The sequence below is a fragment of the Herpailurus yagouaroundi genome, unplaced genomic scaffold, assembly GCF_014898765.1.
Source record: "Herpailurus yagouaroundi ecotype Mexico unplaced genomic scaffold, PumYag 28, whole genome shotgun sequence".
NCBI classification, from domain to species: Eukaryota; Metazoa; Chordata; class Mammalia; order Carnivora; family Felidae; genus Herpailurus; species Herpailurus yagouaroundi.
The window spans coordinates 38,584,851-38,604,199 of NW_024412376.1; the positions used below are offsets into that span (position 1 = coordinate 38,584,851).

General features: G+C 40.4%; 1 protein-coding gene and 1 pseudogene across 7 annotated transcripts in view; one reads left to right on the plus strand and one right to left on the minus strand.

The window, feature by feature from the left end:
• Window positions 1–7,730: 7,730 nt before the first annotated feature.
• The window catches only part of LRBA (LPS responsive beige-like anchor protein), a 772,087-nt gene continuing 760,468 nt past the window's right edge, over window positions 7,731–19,349 (plus strand). For 6 of the 7 annotated variants that reach the window (XM_040472514.1, XM_040472528.1, XM_040472537.1 and 3 more), the window contains exons 1-2: window positions 7,731–8,247; window positions 8,594–9,026. In XM_040472514.1, coding sequence (XP_040328448.1) covers window positions 8,814–9,026 — 213 coding nt within the window. In that variant the 5' untranslated portion in view covers window positions 7,731–8,247; window positions 8,594–8,813. The remainder of the gene's footprint in view (window positions 8,248–8,593; window positions 9,027–19,349) is intronic. The other variant, XM_040472522.1, reaches the window with a different exon arrangement.
• LOC121028697 (heterogeneous nuclear ribonucleoprotein A1-like) lies at window positions 16,954–18,587 on the minus strand (annotated as a pseudogene).

Sequence of the window (19,349 nt, forward strand, 5' to 3'; positions counted from 1 at the left end):
ACCTTTTGGGGCGCCTGGGTGGCGCAGTCGGTTAAGCGTCCGACTTCAGCCAGGTCACGATCTCACGGTCTGTGAGTTCCAGCCCCGCGTCGGGCTCTGGGCTGATGGCTCAGAGCCTGGAGCCTGCTTCCGATTCTGTGTCTCCCTCTCTCTCTGCCCCTCCCCCGTTCATGCTCTGTCTCTCTCTGTCCCAAAAATAAATAAATGTTGAAAAAAAAATTAAAAAAAAAACAAAAAAAAACAAAATGTTCAACCTTTCTGGAGACTTTTCTTTAAATTTTTTTTGTTTTACATTTATTTATTTTTTGAGAGACAGAGAGAGACAGAGCACAAGTGGGGGAGGGGCAGAGGGAGAAGGAGACACAGAATTTGAAGTAGGCTCCAGGCTCCAAGTTGTCAGCACAGAGCCTGACATAGGGCTTGAACCCACGAACCGTGAGATCATTACCTGAGCTGAAGTCGGATGCCCAACCAACTGAGCCACGCAGGTGCCCCTTTTTGGAGACTTCTCATATTGTGGATTAATCTTTCTTGACTTTTTCATCTGGCTTGCTCCTATTTATTTTTTATTTTTATTTAAAAATATTTATTTATTTTAAAATGTTTATTTATTTATTTTGAGAGAGAGAGAGAAAGATAGTGAGAGGATGTGAGTTGGGGAGAGGGGCAGGGGGAGAGAGAATCCCAACCAGGCTCTGTGCTGATGGGAATCCTGACATGGGTCTCAATCCCAGGAACTGCAAGATCATGACCTGAGCTGAAATCAAGAGTTGGACACCTATCCGACTGAGTCACCTAGGTGCCCCCCCCCCCCGGGTATTGTTTAATACTCAGCTCTGGTGTCACCTTTTTCTTGGTATCACCTTTTTAGTTTTTTTGTTTTTTTTTTTTCTTTTAGGTTTTCATAGGTTTAACATACTGCATTATAATGTCTGTCCCAATGACTAGACTATGAGTCCCCAAGGCAGGGACTAGATTTTTCTTTTTTAACCTAAATGTCTAATGCAGTGTTTAATATGTAGGATCACTCAATACATGTTTTTTTTTGGAATGATTTTAATTAATGAGTAAATTTCTTCTTGCTTGAAATATCTTTTGATTTTAATTGGTACCACATAATCAGTGATACATGATTCAAAAAGGTAAAAAGTCTCCTGACTTAATATGTCATGAAAATATTCTGTGTCTATTAATGATCTCCAATGCCATTAAAAAAATTTATTTTGGGTGGAGGGGCAGGGAGAGAGGGAGGGGGAGGATCCCAAGCAGGCCCCACACTGTCAACACAGAGCCCAAACAGGGGCTTGATCCCATGAACCTCAAGGTCATGACCTGAGGTGAAATCAAGAGCCAGACCCTTAACCACGTGTGCCACCCAGGTGCCCCTCCAATGCCATTTTTAATGGCTACAAAGAATTCCACTGCATGGAAGAACCATAATTTATCTAACCAACTGCTCTTTTTGTGTTAGATATGTAGATTCTTTCTAACTTTTTGAAATTATAAATACTACTAAAATGAACATGATTTTAACACTGCTTCTGGTCTACCTGGTTATGTTTAGGTTAGGATACATTTTTGAGTGGAAGAGCAGCATATTGCTAAACTGCCTGTCAGTGATGTTATGAGAGTGCTCATTTTCAGTAAATGAGAGTGCTCATGTCCCCTTTGCCAACACTGGGTACTATAAATATTTGCAATGAGAGAGATAAAAAAAAAAAATGCCACCTTGGGGCGCCTGGGTGGCGCAGTCGGTTAAGCGTCCGACTTCAACCAGGTCATGATCTCACAGTCCGTGAGTTCGAGCCCCGCGTTGGGCTCTGGGCTGATGGCTCAGAGCCTGGAGCCTGTTTCCGATTCTGTGTCTCCCTCTCTCTCTGCCCCTCGCCTGTTCATGCTCTGTCTCTCTCTTTCCCAAAAATAAATAAACGTTGAAAAAAAAAAAGAAAAAAAATGCCACCTCAATACTATATTAATTTCATTTCTTTCATTATTAGTGGACTTGAACCCTTTTTTCTCTGTATTTTTTAAAGTTTATTTATTTTGAAAGATAGAGATAATGAGTGGGGAAGGGACAGAAAGACAGGGAGAGAGAATTCCAAAGCAGACTCAGCATTGTCAGCATGGAGCCCAACTCAGGGCTCAATCTCATCAACTATGAGATCATGACCTGAGCCCAAATCAAGAGTCAGATGCTTAACCAACTGAGCCACCCAGGCACCCTTCCCTGCACTTTTAGAGGTTTGCTTACATGTGGCTGCACAGAGAAAATAATTTGGAATGTCTGTAAGGAAATGGGTGCTTTCTAAAATAAAATTAAATATAGCTCTTCTCATTTAGCAATAAAGAGAAAACCTCCTTGGAAAATTTCCTGCGGACCTTATAACTCCAAATTGATCCTACACAATTCCCCTTTCCCTTGAAGATCTCTGGCTAGATATAGTGCTATCATCTTCTTTAACATACAGGCCCAATTATGGGGACTCCAAGTTATAGCATAGCTGTGACTAGGTTGGAAGATTTTATTTTATTTTGTTTTATTTTACTTTAATGTTTACTTATTTTTTAGAGAGAGAAAGCATGAGCAGGGGAGGGACAGAGAGAGAGAGAGAGAGAGAGAGAGAGAGAGAGAGGCACAGAATTCCAAGCAGGCTCTAGGCTCTAAGGTGTCAGCACAGAGCCTGATGCAGGGCTCGAACTCAGGAACCGTGAGATCATGACCTGAGCCAAAGTCAGATGCTTAACCAACTGAGCCTGAGCCACTGAGGTGCCCCTAGGCTGGAATTATTTAAAAAGTTTATACTCAGAACAAACAAAAGTATTATGGTCAGGGAGTAACACAAAACTACATAACATGTTTTACCTCATGTTGTTGTTCTAGCTATTGCTATACAACAAACCACCCCAGAATTCAGTGGCTTAAATCGACAAGTACTTATTGTATCTTACAATTCTGGTGTGGGTTAACTGTATCCAACTGTGCTATTCTATATCATGTGTTTTTGGCCGTGCTGCAGTCATCTGAAGATTTAACTACCTGGCTGGAATATCCAGGATGGTTGACTCTCATGGCAGGCCTGGTTGTTGACTGGGACTCAGCTGGGGCTGTTGACTGAAGGGCCTTGATTATCTATCTATCTATCTATCTATCTATCTATCTATCTATCTATCTATCTGTCTATCTATCTATCTATTTTAGAGAGAGAGAGAGAGAGAGAGATAGAGAGATAGAGAGAGAGAGATAGAGTGTACATATGAGTGGGGGAGAGGAGAGCAGAGGGAGAGAGAGAGCACCTTAAGCAGGTTCTATGCTCAGCACAGAGCCTGACTCAGGGCTCCATCCCATGACACTGGGATCATGACCTGAGCATGAAATCAAGAGTGGGATGTTCCACCGACTGAGCCACCCAGGTGCCAATGATTGTTCTTTACACAGCTTCTCCATGTGGCTTGGGTTCCAAGAAGGAATGCTCCAAGCATGACAGAAGTCATCTTTCTCCCTTCAGTTGGTGTACTAGCAAGCAATTCAAAGTTCAAACCCAAGAGTGGGGGCTATAAAAAGCAATTTCTTCTATCTGCTTGAAGTAATTCTCCTGGTATTTCATTTCTTATGTGAATCCCCATTTCTATTTTGATGACGGAAATGGTACCTACCACTTTCAGGGGACACAATGACTTCTCAGAGACCTCACCTGGACAAAAATTCAGAATTAAGCTAACAGTACCAATAGTTAGTCTAGGGATATGCACTTACATAGATAGCAAAGGTGGGGTTCTCTTACTATCATAAGAGAACACTGCAAATGAGCTACCTATTTACACACTATTTAAGAACAAAATAGAGATGGGAAAATAGAAAAGACAAATCAACCAACCTAGTCTATGTCCATGTCAATTATACTAACTACTGCATTAATATTCTATGTGTTAAAAAAGTATGCCTTGGCTTGCATGCTTGCTGAAAGTAGAGTTGCCTTTTTCCAAGTCTCTACCTCTTGTGTGACATACACGAGGGAAAAAATAATTTAAAAATGCCCAAAATGTAGTAAGTTGATGTGGATCATTTTGAACTTCTAGATGTTGAACAATCACGTGAACTTTTAATCTTAAACTTTTGAGTTTCCAACTGTTAAGTAGGTGATATCTTTTTCTTTTAAATTTTAATTTTTCCCAGAATCTAATACCCAATAAAAATATCATCAATAAAGGGTACTAACATAGAAATTTTATTTAGCATTACTAAGGTTTAATTAATGTTTTCACTTTCTCACAAGGAGGGCGCTGGAAGCCAGGACCCTCCAGCCTATGAGATCATAAGCTATGAGGAATAACAATTTGAAGAAAACTCCAAATCCAGAGATACACATTCAGGTTTATAGCAAATCATGTGTTATCTTTCCCCTAAATTATCATTTAATCTATACCCTAGCAAAATTCCAGTAAGTTACAATTGGGTGGGTTGGGTGTTCTTTCTGGTAGAAAGAAAATTCCATCCCATCTTTTCTGTTAAAACTTTCTTTGTATATACGTAAGGGTTTATAGATCAATAATCTTCTTGATTTCACCATGAAATTACATTCTCTTTGCTTGAGTTTCTTTGAGTTATGCACTGGGTTTCTGTTTTGAATCTGTTTTTGTTTTTTTTTTTTCCTGCTATGTTTTTCTTTTTCCTGCTTTTTTTCCCCCTAAAGTTTATTTGAGAAAACAAAGTGTGTGGGAGGGGCAGAGAGAGAGAAAGAGAGAGAGAGAATCCCAAGCAGGTTCCCAAGTGCAGAACCCAATGCAGGGCTTGAACTCACAAACAGTGAAGTCATGACCTGAGCCGAAATTAAGAGTCAGAAGCTTAACTGACTGGGCCACCCAGGCACCCCTCCTGCTATGGTTTTAATGTATGCTGAAGGCAAGTAAAATTATGAAAACTTTTAGACCTTAATTCTGTCAAGATGGTGATGTCAGAGAAATATAAACTAGATGGTAATACATCACTTGAGCCTGGCTTTACAGGAGGCAACTTTTCCCCCCATCTTTCTTCCTTTTTGTGTAGCATTTGAACATTATACAGGGATATAAGCAATGTAGTCCTAAAAACTCATCTGCTGGTAGTTTATATGAAGGCTTTTGACTTGAAAACATCCATTATATTACCACAAATATAAGCAAATTTTAACAAATATTAAAACTGCTATCTTAAACCATTTATACCAAGATCTTGCTCCCTCTAACTGGTAGTAGTTGTATAGACTCAAGCAAGGATCTTCAGGCCAGAAAAATTAAAGCAAGTATCTTTAGAGTTTTAACTCAATCCAGGGGCGCCTGGGTGGCTTAGTCGGTTAAGCGTCCGACTTCAGCTCAGGTCACGATCTCGTGGTCCGTGAGTTTGAGCCCCGCGTCGGGCTCTGGGCTGATGGCTCAGAGCCTGGAGCCTGCTTCCGATTCTGTGTCTCCCTCTCTCTCTGTCCCTCCCCCGTTCATGCTCTGTCTCTCTCGGTCTCAAAAATAAATAAATGTTAAAAAAAATTTACAAAAACAACTCAATCCAAACAATATGTATTGAGTGCCTACAATGGTCAGCATCCTGCTGTGAAGGAGCTTAATAGGTGGTGGACAGATAGTTCATCCTGAAGCACTCTCTGATTCTATTTTCTTTATACCTAAACAATAATCCACAGCTATTCTAACTGTGGCTAGAAGTGAAGTTTCCTCCTCTATCTTCCATATGCTTTCTTCTGCAGTGAACCTGTAATTTTTGCCAAGTATTTTACTGTAACTAGGGGCAAAGTAAAGCAGGAGGTTGAATAATTCTGAAAAACTGTAAAATATGCTTGACAATTTTGGGGGAAATATTTGGGTAAATGTCTTATGTCCCCTTTTGTTTTACCAGTACAACAGTGTTAACAGTGAGATGGCAAATCCATGACAGACAAACCAACCCTAGACATTTAGACCGAATAACTGTGACCATACTGTGTTTAGGACATGTTCATTGTCATCTGCTCCTTCTTAATGGCAGACACTTATTGTTATTAGCAAATACTAGCAGTTATGTGCCAGATATGTTAACATACTCAAGGTAAGACTATTTGCCCAAATCTGGGGAGGCAAAACGCTATATTAGAAACCTTTCATTGTTTAATGCCTCTACCTCAAATGTGCCTCCCTGTCTCCTTCTCTACAGATGTGTTAAAATTCTAGTGAAAGTTGTCTCTCTCCTCAGGCACAACCCAGTCCCTCTTATTCCAGACTTATTCATTTAACAATCTGAAATATAAATCTGAGGGGTTTCGTTTTTCAGGGACTTAAAGAAAGGCAAGCCATTGATGTAGCAATACATGAATCACCAATTCAGATCATGAGAAAAATGCCTCATCTTTGGTGTATTTAAATCAACGTATAGAAAACAAATCTTTAACAAACATTCGCAACCATATGCGATTTGATGCAGTTGAATTCTTTTTAGTATTTTTAAAAGGTTTAATGCTTTTCTAAAGATACTCCTGTGCTTCTTGTCTTTTCTCATGTTACTTCTCTCTCCCTCCAAATTTCCATGTGATAGCTGAAATTCCGTTTACTTTTTCAAGCCCATCTCAGATAACCCTTTCTTTAGGCAATTATTTCCTCTCTCAAACCAATATAATTTTTTCTTCTGACCCCTCCATGGTACTTCCTAACTTTTGTTTGACCTCACTTTTTGCTTCACTTTCATTTTAGCGAACTAAAATTATATTAACCATTATTATTTTTTAAGGCCTTACGGCTTCAAGGAGTACATAAGGGTGAAAAACCACTCTTTAATATTTTTCACTGGTGCATCAGGAAAAACGCTTTTTGTTAATAGTGGAGGTGGAAGGGAAGGACACATTATGATGACCTGTGCTAGTTTCAATCCGAATGTATTTTATCTTTTAAACTAATCTGAGAATGAGGCGAACCTAACTTTCACATTGGAAAATTACGAGAGGAAAAAAACCCCTGAGATCTACAGGCAAAATTAACCCCGCCTCCACGCTGTTTGGAGCAGCTGTCTCAGGAATCCTCCCTTCCTTAGAATGTGGGAGAGGTTTGGTGGGGCGGCAGCTGCAAAGCAAGGAATCTTTCTCATTCCTCGTGGACACGTCCCCCTGCACCCCCGCCCCATCCCCTTCCAAGCGGTGGCAGCTGTTTGGGGCATCCCAGTGGAAATCTCTCCGCAACTCTTCGCGGAGCGCCGCGGGCAGGCAGCAGCTGAAGGCAGTCAGGGGTGGGGACTCTGCTCCCATTAGACAAGGACTGCAGCCTTGCTGGCTCCAGCGCTGCCACCTCTCTGGCTCGTAGCGGTCCCTCAGGTGTCTTTCTCCAAGTCCAAGAAGACACCTTGGCAACGTGGGGCGGGGTCTCTCCGCGCTTGGAGACCCTATGGTAACTTAACGACGGAAGCAGCTCAGAATCACCTTCTCAGCTCTTGTCAAAGCACCTTCTCAGGTTGGGAGTGGGAGGTGAGGGGTGATAGCGGGGAGGGGGTGTGTGGGAAGAGTCGGCTCCTGGAAGGAAACATCTCTCCTTGCCGGGCCGGGACACATTTCGTGTTGTCTGAGCAACGCGCCCGCTAGGGTGCCCACCCTCACACGTAGTCCTGTCAGCAAGCCCTCGCCCAGCACCCCCGCCCTCTCGCGGCCCCACGCTGCCGCACGGTTGCCTCCGCCTTCGCGCCCTCCCGCCCCACCGTCCCGCGCGCTCGCGCACGCGCACGCCGCGCCCGGCAGCCCTCGGCGCTGTCATGGCGGCGAGAAGCAGTTTCAGTGGGTATAGGGACGTTCACGCGAGCCGTGGCGGGGCAAGCTGTGGCAGTAGCAACCTCACCACCACCAGCAGCCTCAGCTGCGGCGTCCATATCGCCAGCAGGGGCTGTTTTTGCAAAGGCTGAGCGCAGGGGTCGGGCGGGCCAGGAAGCATGGAGTTCTGTGCAGCCGCGGGCTCCCGGGGAGCGGAATAGGGAAACTTGGAGGCTGCGACCAGGTGCACTGACCTCTCTCTTCTCCCTCCTTTCCCCGCCTTCGCCACCCGGCCTCCCCTCCCTTCTGGCCAGAATACACACCTCCCCTCCTCTCGCCGTCGAACCTCAGGTGCCTGAGTGCTCCACTCCTCCCCCTGGGCCGAGCGTTGAGAATAATCACCGCCCCTTTCCCCCGCCTTTTCCTGCCCTGGATCTCCGCCGCCACCTCCGTCTCGCAGCTCCCTGGCGGGGGGTGAGGACGAGTCCGGAGTATCTGGGTGAGGAGGAACTTTCTACTTCTGTGGTAGCTTGGGGACCCCCCCCTCCTTTCCTCGGACCCTTCATTTTCCAGCGACAGTTTCTCTTTCCGTGCACCTGTGAGGAGAGGTACCTCTGCGCCTGAACCTGCGAGAGTGTGGGGGAGGAGTGAACCTGTTCAGGGGCCTCTTGAACCCGCCTTCACTCAGAATCTGTATCTTCGAGCCAGGGGGGTAGCGGGTGTCGGGTAGTAGGGTCCCTTTAGTAACTTATTTCACAGGCAATAACTATTCTCCTCTCCACCCCCCCCCCCCCAACCCAAAAACAAAACCTAGCGTATTTAACATTTATCTAATCTTCCAATAGGGTTTGGCGTTGTTGTCAGCCTCGGGGAGAGAGATTGGACAAATATTCTCCAAGAGGAGGAGGGTGACGCCAAGGACTTTACCCATCAACTGCTTTTGGGGTTTCTCCACAACTTGGAAGAGTGACCTTTTTCGTTTTGTGTTGCGTGTGTGTGCTTATTGCTAGTGCAGCATTTGCTGTCCCATAGTGACTCCGAGTTGTCCTTTCTCGCGAACTAGCAATGGCTAGTGAAGACAATGTCCCTTCCCCGCCACCAACAGGTGATGACGGGGGAGGTGGAGGGAAAGAAGAAACCTCTGCTGAAGAGGGTGCATTGTCCCTGAAACCAGGGCTCCCCATCAGGGGCATCAGAATGAAATTTGCCGTGTTGACGGGGTTGGTTGAAGTTGGAGAAGTATCCAATAGGGATATTGTAGAAACTGTCTTTAACCTGGTAAGTAAATATTTATTTTATAAGCATATATTCTTTTCAGTGGGTTGGGGAACTAGGCGTTAAAGCTGGAGCCATGTGCTTGCCTCATACAGATGATGGCTTTTTCCATGGATAGAAACACAAAATCCTACTGACCTAAATGAAAGATTTTTTTGTGTTTTTCAGTTTAACGGGAGTTATGTAGATTTAGGTGCTCCAGGTTTTGTGAAAGTGAACAGATGACTATTGTGCTAAGGAAATAATTGTTGCTTGGAAGTATTTTGTGGGGGTTCCAGTGGAGGACTTTTATTATATAAACATTTTTTTTTTGTCTGCATTTCTCTTTCACATTTTAAATAAATTTTTGTGACTTTCTTTGGGTCTTGAGAAATGATGTAAGTGCCCTACATACTACTTACCCTTTTGAGTCTGCCTAGGTTATGTTTTGCTGTAAGTTTTGAACATGAAAGTTTTGTTCACAGAGTTGGTGAAAGATTAATTTGCTGCAAAGTTAGTATTTTATATCTTGACCAATTTTATTTTTAGACATAGCTAACAAAAATTAAATTTTGGAATGTATTCATGGTTACATCTTGTGAAAATTGAATGGCAGTTTGAAAAAGGATTGTGGCTGATGCAGCATAATCTTTATTTCTTTTGTAAATGCATGTGTAGCAGCAAAGCATATTTGGTCATTGGAAGTTGCTGGTTCTAAGAACTATGAATGTTACTTTTGAAAGGTGTATATGCAATACTTTTTCTCTGTTCCGTTCTTAGAAATGGTTATTTCTAATGGGGACTTTTAAAATTTCTTTACTCCAACTTCTGTTGCCCGTCTACTTAAAGAATGAAAAGTAAATTTGGCCTTAACACTATTTACACTTAACACTATTTCCACCTCTTCTACCTGTGTTAGAAGATAACAGATGGGAACAAATATGAATACAAAATAGCTGTAATAACCGTTTAGCGCCCTTCCCTTTTGCCTTTGTGTTTTCAAGGTTAGGCTTGTTTTATTCCAGGTCGGTTAATTATTTCCTTCACTAGACCTTTACCGATAGTCTGGTCACTTGCAGTACAACTTCTAGAATGAGAAAGGAACTAGATGAAATCACTTACTTTTGGAGTATAAAAACTTTGAACACTAGGGTATTTCTTTACCAATTTGTTGTGTTGGAAGCTTACATATAAATACACATGTACACATTTTTTTAAGTTTATTTATTTTTGAGAGAGCACAATCAGGGAAGAGAGGGAGAGACACAGAATCCAAAGCAAGCTCCAGACTGAGCTATCAGCACATAGCCCAACGTGGGGCTTGAACCCATGAACTGTGAGATGAGCCAAAGTCACATGCCTAACCAACTGACTGGAACCACCCACATTAAAAAAAAAAACAACAACTAAATATTATGGAAATGTTCAAATATACAAATAGGATAGTTGTTCTGGTATTCCTTATGCAGCTTCAACAATTATCAAAACTTTGGGGATCTTGTGTTTATGGTCTTTAAAAGTTTGTAAGTCTTAAGGAGATATATGGTAAATTGATTTATTCCTTTGCCTCAAAGTAAACTTGAAACCTTTTTTTTTTTTTAAAGTTCAGTTATTTTTTGAGAGAGAGCGCATGTGCACTGGAGGAGAGGCGGGGTAGAGAGAGTGGGGGACAGAGGATCTGAAGTGGCTTTGCACCGACAGAGATCCTAATGGCGGGGCTCCAACCCACAAACCGTGAGATCATGACCTGAGCCGAAGTCGGACACTTAACTGACTGAGCCACCCAGGCGCTTCTCAAAAACCTTTTTTAAAGATTTTTTTTGTTGTTGTTAAAAAAATTTTTTTTAGTGTGTAGTTACATTTGAGAGATAGAGACAGCGTGCAAACAGGCGAGGAGCAGAGAGAGACCCAGACAGAATGTGAAGCAGACTCCAGGCTCTGAGCTTTTAGTAGAGAGCTGGACACGGGGCTGGAACTCATGAGCTGTGAGATCATGACCTGAGCTGAAGTCGATGCTTAACTGACTGAGCCACTCAGGCGCTCCAAGATTTTATTTTTTTTCTAAACCTCGTGTACCTAGGATGATAAACAGAAATCTGTGGTAGTGATAGAGCCCATAATTAGTTGTTTGTGTATGAAAAACAACATTCCTCTGGCAGCAGGAGGATTCAAACTTCTTCTTTATTTTTTTAAAAAAAATTTTAATGTTTATTTATTTTTGAGAGAGAGAGAGAGAGAGAGAGAGAGAGAGAGAGAGAGTGTGAGTGGGGGAGAGGCAGAGAGACAGGGAGACACGGAATCTGACGCAGGCTCCAGGCCCTGAGCTGTCAGCATAGAGCCCCATGTGGGGCTTGAACTCACTAACTCTGAGATCATGACCTGAGCCAGAGTCAGCCGCTTAACCATCTGAGCCACCAAGGTGACCCGAACTCCTTTGTTGTTTTGAATGCCCTGTGTGGAGGTGGATAACCTACCATAAGTCACCTGCATTTTATTAAGGAATATCCAAATTCTGTAGCGATGGTTTGCTTATATGCTGCCTAAAATTGTGGGTCTGGTAGAGATTTTAAGATTATTGGTTAAATCACGCACAGCTACTTGTTTGCAGAGTAATAGGTGTCTGGTAAAAAGAGAGGGAAAATCTGTTGAGTTATACCTCCTCTCCACTGTCATTCTCTTCTCCTGTAGAGCAGAGGATTAGATTAGTTCCTCCCTTTTCCATTCTCCCTTACAATACTTTTCATGTTTCTTCATGGATATGTAGGTTGTTTGACAGGCTTTAGAAAATCTTGAGAACTGACACTTTAGGTATCTGGTAAGCTAGTCCATCTCAATGTCATTAATACTATAGCACCTAAATATTTCTTGATAGTTATCAGCCTTAATCTTAATTTTGCTCAGAGAAGGAAATTACATTAAAAGTTGTGATTTTACAAGTTATGCTGTTTACCGTGTGCCAGGCAATGGGCCAAGTGCTTTACATAAGTTTTTAAATATTTCTTTGAACAACTATTTAATATAGATCTCATTTTATGGATGAGATCGAGACTGAAATGTTAAATAGATTGCCTACAATTTGTGTATAATGGCAACCTTTCCAGGAATACATCTATCTCTTGAGTTAATGTAGAATTGTTTGCTTCTCTGAGCAGGTAGGTATAGCTGAGGCATAACTTCCCCCAGTATAAGGACACAAAAATCATTGGTCCTGCTAAATAAATATTAATGATGAAATCTCCATCAGTAGAATTCATTTATTCCTCTTTAACTTTCAAATAGCTTTCATATAACTGCATTAAATAGTAAAAAAAAAATTGCTTAAAAGCAAAAACATTTTTCTGGTCATTCAGTTTTTTTACTTGGCATGTGGATGGGGAAAGTCTATCATTAACTTTTTTTATAGTCACTATGTTGGGTTAAGATTTATAAAACTGTGAAAAGAATACAGACAGAAGAATATATAATATGTATAAGTAATGAAATATTATAATGATATAAGCTCTGTGAGCCATCTATGTACCTTAACCAGTATAGGGGCACTTGGGTGGCTCAGTCAGTTAAGTGGCCCACTCTTGATTTTGGCTCAGGTCATGATCTCTGGGTCATGAGATCAAGCCCCAAGCCCCTCGTCAGTGTGTCAGGCTCTGCACTGAGTGTGGATCCTGCTTGGGATTCTTTCTCCCTTTCTCTCTGCACCTCCCCCTCTTGTGCACGTGTATGCTCTCACTCTCTCAAAATAAATAAACTAGGGGCGCCTGGGTGGCGCAGTCGGTTAAGCGTCCGACTTCAGCCAGGTCACGATCTCGCGGTCTGTGAGTTCGAGCCCCGCATCAGGCTCTGGGCTGATGGCTCAGAGCCTGGAGCCTGTTTCCGATTCTGTGTCTCCCTCTCTCTCTGCCCCTCCCCCATTCATGCTCTGTCTCTCTCTGTCCCAAAAAATAAATAAACGTTGAAAAAAAAATAAACTAAAAAAAAACCAGTTTATTAACAGTGTCACTGAATCCTTATGTGTGTACCTCCTTTAACCTATCTTCACTGGATTTTTCATTAGTAAGTTTAAACTTATTTATAGCTGTGATAACTTTTTCTTATTTTTCCAGGCATTTTGTTAAAATAGATTATGTACTTTTGATTCTTTTTTACTGATTATATGTTAAGCTACTTTAAACTATAATAATTGTGCTGTTAAAATTAAACAACTTCCCCAGGCATCTGGGTGGCTCAGTCGGTTGAGTGTCCAACTTCAGCTCAGGTCATGATCTTGCAGTCTGTGAGTTCGAGCCCCGTGTCCAGCTCTGTGCTGACAGCTCAGAGCTGGGGCCTGCTTTGGATTCTGTGTCTCCCTCTCTCACTGCTCCTCCCCTGCTCATGCTCTCTCTCTCTCTGTTAAAAATAAAAGTAAACATTAAAAAAATTAAAAAAAATTAACTTCCCTTCCCCTAGAGTTGTCCAAATTAGTGGTAGAGCCATACATCCAGAGGTCTTTACAAAGTACTTCCTAACTTTGCTAATGTAGCTTGAGCTTACTCTCCTGTAAATTCCTTTGAAATTTATCACTGTTCTTGTAATTTCTTTTGCAAATCTGTTTTATAGGTAAGTTTTGATCAATAGTACACTTGTGTATTCAGGTATTTCAAACTTGTAGTCAACTTTTACATTTTTCTTGTTGCAACTTAAAACCATTTCATTTTGTTTTCATCTGTGTGCTAAAAAAAAAATTGTCAGACGTTTCGACCCAGAGTAATTAATGTATTGGCATGTTTCCAAGAACTTGCTGCTGAGTTTAAGGCTTCCATCGGGTATTTAAAGGTATTCAGTTCAAGAATAGTGTTTCCCATGAGCTGGTGACAAATATATGTTTTCATGAAATTTGTTTAAAAAGTATATGATTTTAATTAAAATGTTAAAGTTTAAAAGGTAGAATACATTTTTCATGACTCATTACATGTCATTTGATATAGGTCCTGCTAAATATTAATGGTGCAAACTTTTAATGCCTATACGAGCTGAGCACCTCGCACAGAGGCTCCATTACTATTGACTTGTGTTTAGAGAGTGTTCTTGTAGACTTAAAGGGGCAGCTTCTGTTCTGCTTGGTTGTTATACTGCAGTAACATGGGCCCAATGGTGTCATACCTTTTGATTTTTCAGGAAGAATTGGAAATCTAGATTTTAAAAAAACCACATTTTAAAATTTGCAGTTAAAAGATTACAAACTGCTGTGTGAGACATACAAAATTGTAGGTATTTTTCAAGCCTTTATATGAACCGTTATTAGAAAGATACTCATGTAACGTACTTGTTAATGTGCTCTCCATCATGTTATGAGTGATAGAAAACTTGAACCTGTTTGAAACACAATAAAAAGGATTTGTAAGGCTCATTTATCTCCAAGTCCAAAGGTAGGGCAAGATTATAGTAACACAGTAATATTAAATAACCAGTTTCTTTCCGTTTCTTTTCTGCTTTCTTCAGTCTGTTGTTATTCCTCCCATGGTTGTAGGATGGCTGCCAGTGATGGTTGGGCCATACATATTTTGTTCACATCTCTTAGGAGAAAGCCTCACTGTCCTGACATTCCAAACAAGAGTCCTGACTGGACTACTGAACCAGTGACTGTCGTCATTGAAATGGCTGATTGGCTTAAGCAAACCAGGACCAAGTACTGTACCTAAGGATGGGGTTAATTTTCTCTGAAGTACATGGGCTGTATGGGGAGAGGTGGATACACAAAAATCTGGGTAAGAAATTGAAAGGATAATTGGATAGTGGATAGGCAGCCAATGATGTTCACTACTGTTTTCAAATGCATAATGGTAGTAATATAAAGATATTTGTGAAAGGAGAAAAAAAATCATTCATTAACCCAACACCCTGTTGTGATCTTGAGCAAGTTTTTTAAACCTATTTGTGCCATAGTTTTTCCTCTGTAGAATAGTTTTCCTCTGTAGAATGTAGAATCACTTAAAATAATGTGTGGCACATTGAGTACTGTTATAAGTATTTGCTATTATTTTAATATTTGTAATTTTAGATAAGTTATCATACTCCAACCTTGTAAATTTTTTTTTTTTTTTTTTTTGTATATAGCTATTACTAGCCTTATTGGCTCTGAAATATGCTATGTAGTTCTTTTGGAATTTATTTAGTAGTCATTGTGATATTTTAGAGATGACTTGTTTTTAAACACCTTTGTTGAGGTGTAATTTATATACCATAAAATTCACTTAATATAAGTATATAATTTAGTGATTTTCATTAAGTTTACAGAGCTGTGCAGGCATTACCACAGTCTAATTTTAGAACATTTACATCCTGTGTTCAAGATGTTTCGTAGTTCTGGCTCTTGCATTTAGGCCTGTGATCCATTTTGAGTTGATTTTTGTGTGATGTGAGAAAATGATAAGATAGGGGTTAAATTCATCTTTTTTTTCCTTTTTTCTTTTAAATATAATTTATCGTCATATTGGTTTACATACAACACCCAGTGCTCATCCCAACAAGTGCTCTCCTCAATGCCCATCACCCATTCTAAATTTATCATTTTGTATGTGGATTTCACTGCTCTTTGTTGAAATGGGTATTCTTTCCCATTGAATTATACCTTTACATCTTTGTCAAAAATCAGTTGACTGTAAGTGTTAAGGATTTATCTGGACTTTTTTTTCTTTGATCTGTATGTCTATTCTTCACCACGGCAACACTGTCTTGATTACTGAGGCTTTGTAATAAGTTTTGAAATAGGGATATATGTCCTCTTACTTTGTTCTTTTTTTTCAAGATTTTTTGGGCTATTTTAGATTCTTTGCATTTCTGTGTTAATTGTAGGATCAGCTTGTCACTTTTTGTGAAAAAGCAAGCTGGGATTTTGATGGGGCGGTGTTGAAGCTGTAGATAACTTTAGGGAATATTGAGTTTTCCATTGCATGCATTTGGACTGTCTTTCCATTTGTTTAGGTCTTCCTTAATTTCTTTAATCAATGTTTTGTAGTTTTCAGTATAAGAGGAAATGATGAAAAAAAATTTTTTTTTTTTTGCTATTGAAATGCTTCCTTAGGCAGCTTTGTGTATTAAAATTTCCAGAAGTGGAATAAATGGCTCAAAGTATATGAACATTTATGTAGATCATGAGTAGATATTGTTATTATTTATTGATGTTGATAAATAAAAGAAATGTGGATGAATTGATGAATTCTAAAAACTTTGTAGTTTCTTGGTGGTAATAGAATTCATCATTTGGGCCCCTTGTTTCCATTTAAGTTGGTTCATTTTAAACTGAGAAAACATTTAGGAAACTGAAAAATAAGAATTTTTTTTTTTTTTTGTGAATTAAAAGAGAAAGAAAGGGTTTTCTTTCTCATCCTGACCTAGCTAAACTAATCTAGTATATTTTTTATATTGTAAAGTATCTTTTCACACACATGTTCTTTAAAATATTTTTAATAGTTTTTGTGTATCTGAAAGAAAAAAGTCCGGAATTGATTTCTATTTTATAATGCTTACTTAGATAATAAATTGTTTCATTTATCCTTTTACGTCTAGAACTTTTTACAGTGCTTGGTACTTCAAAGGTGTTTATTAAATGGAAATGTCCTAATCTTATCATTTGCTAAATTACAATCATTAGTTAGCCTAGGTTTTTTTTTTTTTTTTTAAAGACACTTTTATTCAGCATCATGATCAGACTGTTACATTTAACAATCAACAGCATGGGTGCAAAAAAAAAAAAAAAAAATCTACGTTAAAACCCTTTGTTGGAATGCTTTACACTTTCCACAGAACAGAAACTAAAATAACCTGTTATACAGTTAGTCACAAATACATTCCTTGGATTTTTTGCCCATACACATGAGTATTGTCTAAAACATGTCTTCTTTGTAGCAGTTAGGCCCTGCCATCATTGTGCTTGGCTGAGTTCACAAATCTGTTGTAACCTGTAGCTACCCTGTCACTTCTCTGGCTCTCCTCTCCTGCTAAGCTTTGTTTCCTGATAGTAATTAAAACCTTCTGCCACTGCCATAGCTACTGCTGCTCCTGGAACCGCCATAACCACCTTGGTTTCATGGTTTGGCAAAGTATTGGCCTTCACCACCATAGGGGTGAAGCTTCTGCCCCCCAAATTTCCTCCTTTCATGGGTCCCAAATTTGAAGATTGATTTTTGTAACTGCCCAAATCATCATAGTCCACCACCTCTGAAGTTGCTTCCATCATTACCAAATCTGTTATAGCCATCCCTGATGCCACCATATCCACCACTACCTCGACTGCCACCAAAGCTGTCTTGCCCACTGAAGTTTCCTCCACGACCAAAGTTGTCATTCCCACCAAAACCACTTCCACGACCACCACCAAAGTTTCCAGAACTGCTTCTACCTCTTTGGCTGGATGAAGCACTAGCCATCTTTTGCTTAGAGCTCTCCTTACTTCACAGTTGTGGCCATTCGCAGTATGGTATTTCTGAATGACAATCTTGTCTAGAGTCATGGTCATCAAAGGTTACAAAAACAAAGCCTCTTGTTGTCACTGCCTTGGTCATTCATGATATCAATCACTTCCATTTTCCCATACTGTTCAAAATAATCTCTTAGATGATGTTCTTCAGTGTCTTTAATGCCACCAACAAAAATCTTTTTCACAGTTAAGTGGGGACCAGGTCTTTGAGAGTCTTCTCTCAAGACAGCCCTCTTTGGTTCCAAAACTCTTCCATCCATCCTGTGTGGCCTTGCATTCATGGCTGCATCCACCTCTTCCACAGTGGCATATGTGAGAAACTCGAAGCTTCTGGAGTGCTTGGTGTTTGGATCTCATTACCACACAGTCCGTGAGTGTTCCCCATTGCTCAGAATGGCTAATCAGACTCACATTGTCTGTTTTCAAAGCTCAAACCTCTGATGAAAAGCTTCCGCACCTGTTCAGAATCTTTGGGAGACTCTGACTTAGACATGATGGCAGTGGGAGGTGAGATTTAACGATGCTTCCTTGAGGTGTCCATGGGCAGAAAAGTTAGCCTAGTTTTATTCATTTCTGCAGAAGATAATGTTATTAAGACCTTAATGCCATATTTCTTTTACTATTTTCTGACATTTCTTATGAAGATTCTTATCAGGTGGCTTGTGTTTTTCATTATACAGTTTTGAATTACCTTAATATCTGTTTTACCCCAAAGGAGCAATTTTGTTAACTTATTTTCAGAATAGTCTCTTACAACCTGCTCTTAAAGTAGTTTTTTTTTTTTTTCTCTGATATTATTTCATGGAATGGGATATATACTCAGAAACCAACTTGTATATAGTGAGTCTTTCTAGTGAGTCTTTGGCTTAAAAGCTGTTGGGACGGTATACAAAGTAAAACAAAAACAAAAACAAAAGCTGTTGAGAGTACATGAATTCTTTCTAATTTGCTAAACTAATATAAAACACTCCCAGTTTTAGATTTTTAACATTTTTTGTGTGTTTTTGGTATCTTTCCTGATTCTTCAAAGATTTAATTGGATTTGTCCAAGAGTAATATATGTGCCTGAAATGTGCTATGTGAAGTACCAAATTTCTTGATGCTGGAGATTGTGGAGGACTGCATATTGGAGATTTTATAGAGCAGAGTCCTACTTTGGTAGGAAGTTGGATATCACATGACTTCTAAGGTTATGTAACTATCTGATGGTCATGCTCTAAGTTTTGTTATTTCTTCCTTTCTTTTTTTTTAATGTTTATTTTTGAGCGAGAGAGACAAGACAGAGCATAAGCAGCAGGGGAGAGAGAGAGGGAGACACAGAATCTGAAGCAGGCTCCAGGCTCTGAGGTGTCAGCCCAGAGTCAGACACGGGTCTTGAGCTCACGAGCCATGAGATCATTCATGGTCTGAGTTGAAGTTGGATGCTTAACTCACTGAGCCCCCCCAGGTACCCCAATTTCTGTTATTTCTATTGCACCTGGGTGTTTACATTTATTTCCCAGACATTTAAAAAAAATTTTTTTTAACGTTTATTTATTTTTGAGACAGAGAGAGATAGAGCATGATCGGGGGATAGTCAGAGAGAGAGGGTGACACAGAATCTGAAACAGGCTCCAGGTTCTGAGCCGTCAGCACAGAGCCTGACGCGGGGCTTGAACCCACGAACTGCGAGATCATGACCTGAGCTGAAGTCGGACGCTTAGCCGACTGAGCCACCCAGGCGCCCCATTCCCAGACGTTTTTTGACCAGACTTATCTCATCAATCTTTTAGTGATTTATGTTCTATAAAAACTGCAGTTTTAGGGGCGCCTGGGTGGCGCAGTGGGTTAAGCGTCCGACTTCAGCCAGGTCACGATCTCGTGGTCCGGGAGTTCGAGCCCCGCGTCAGGCTCTG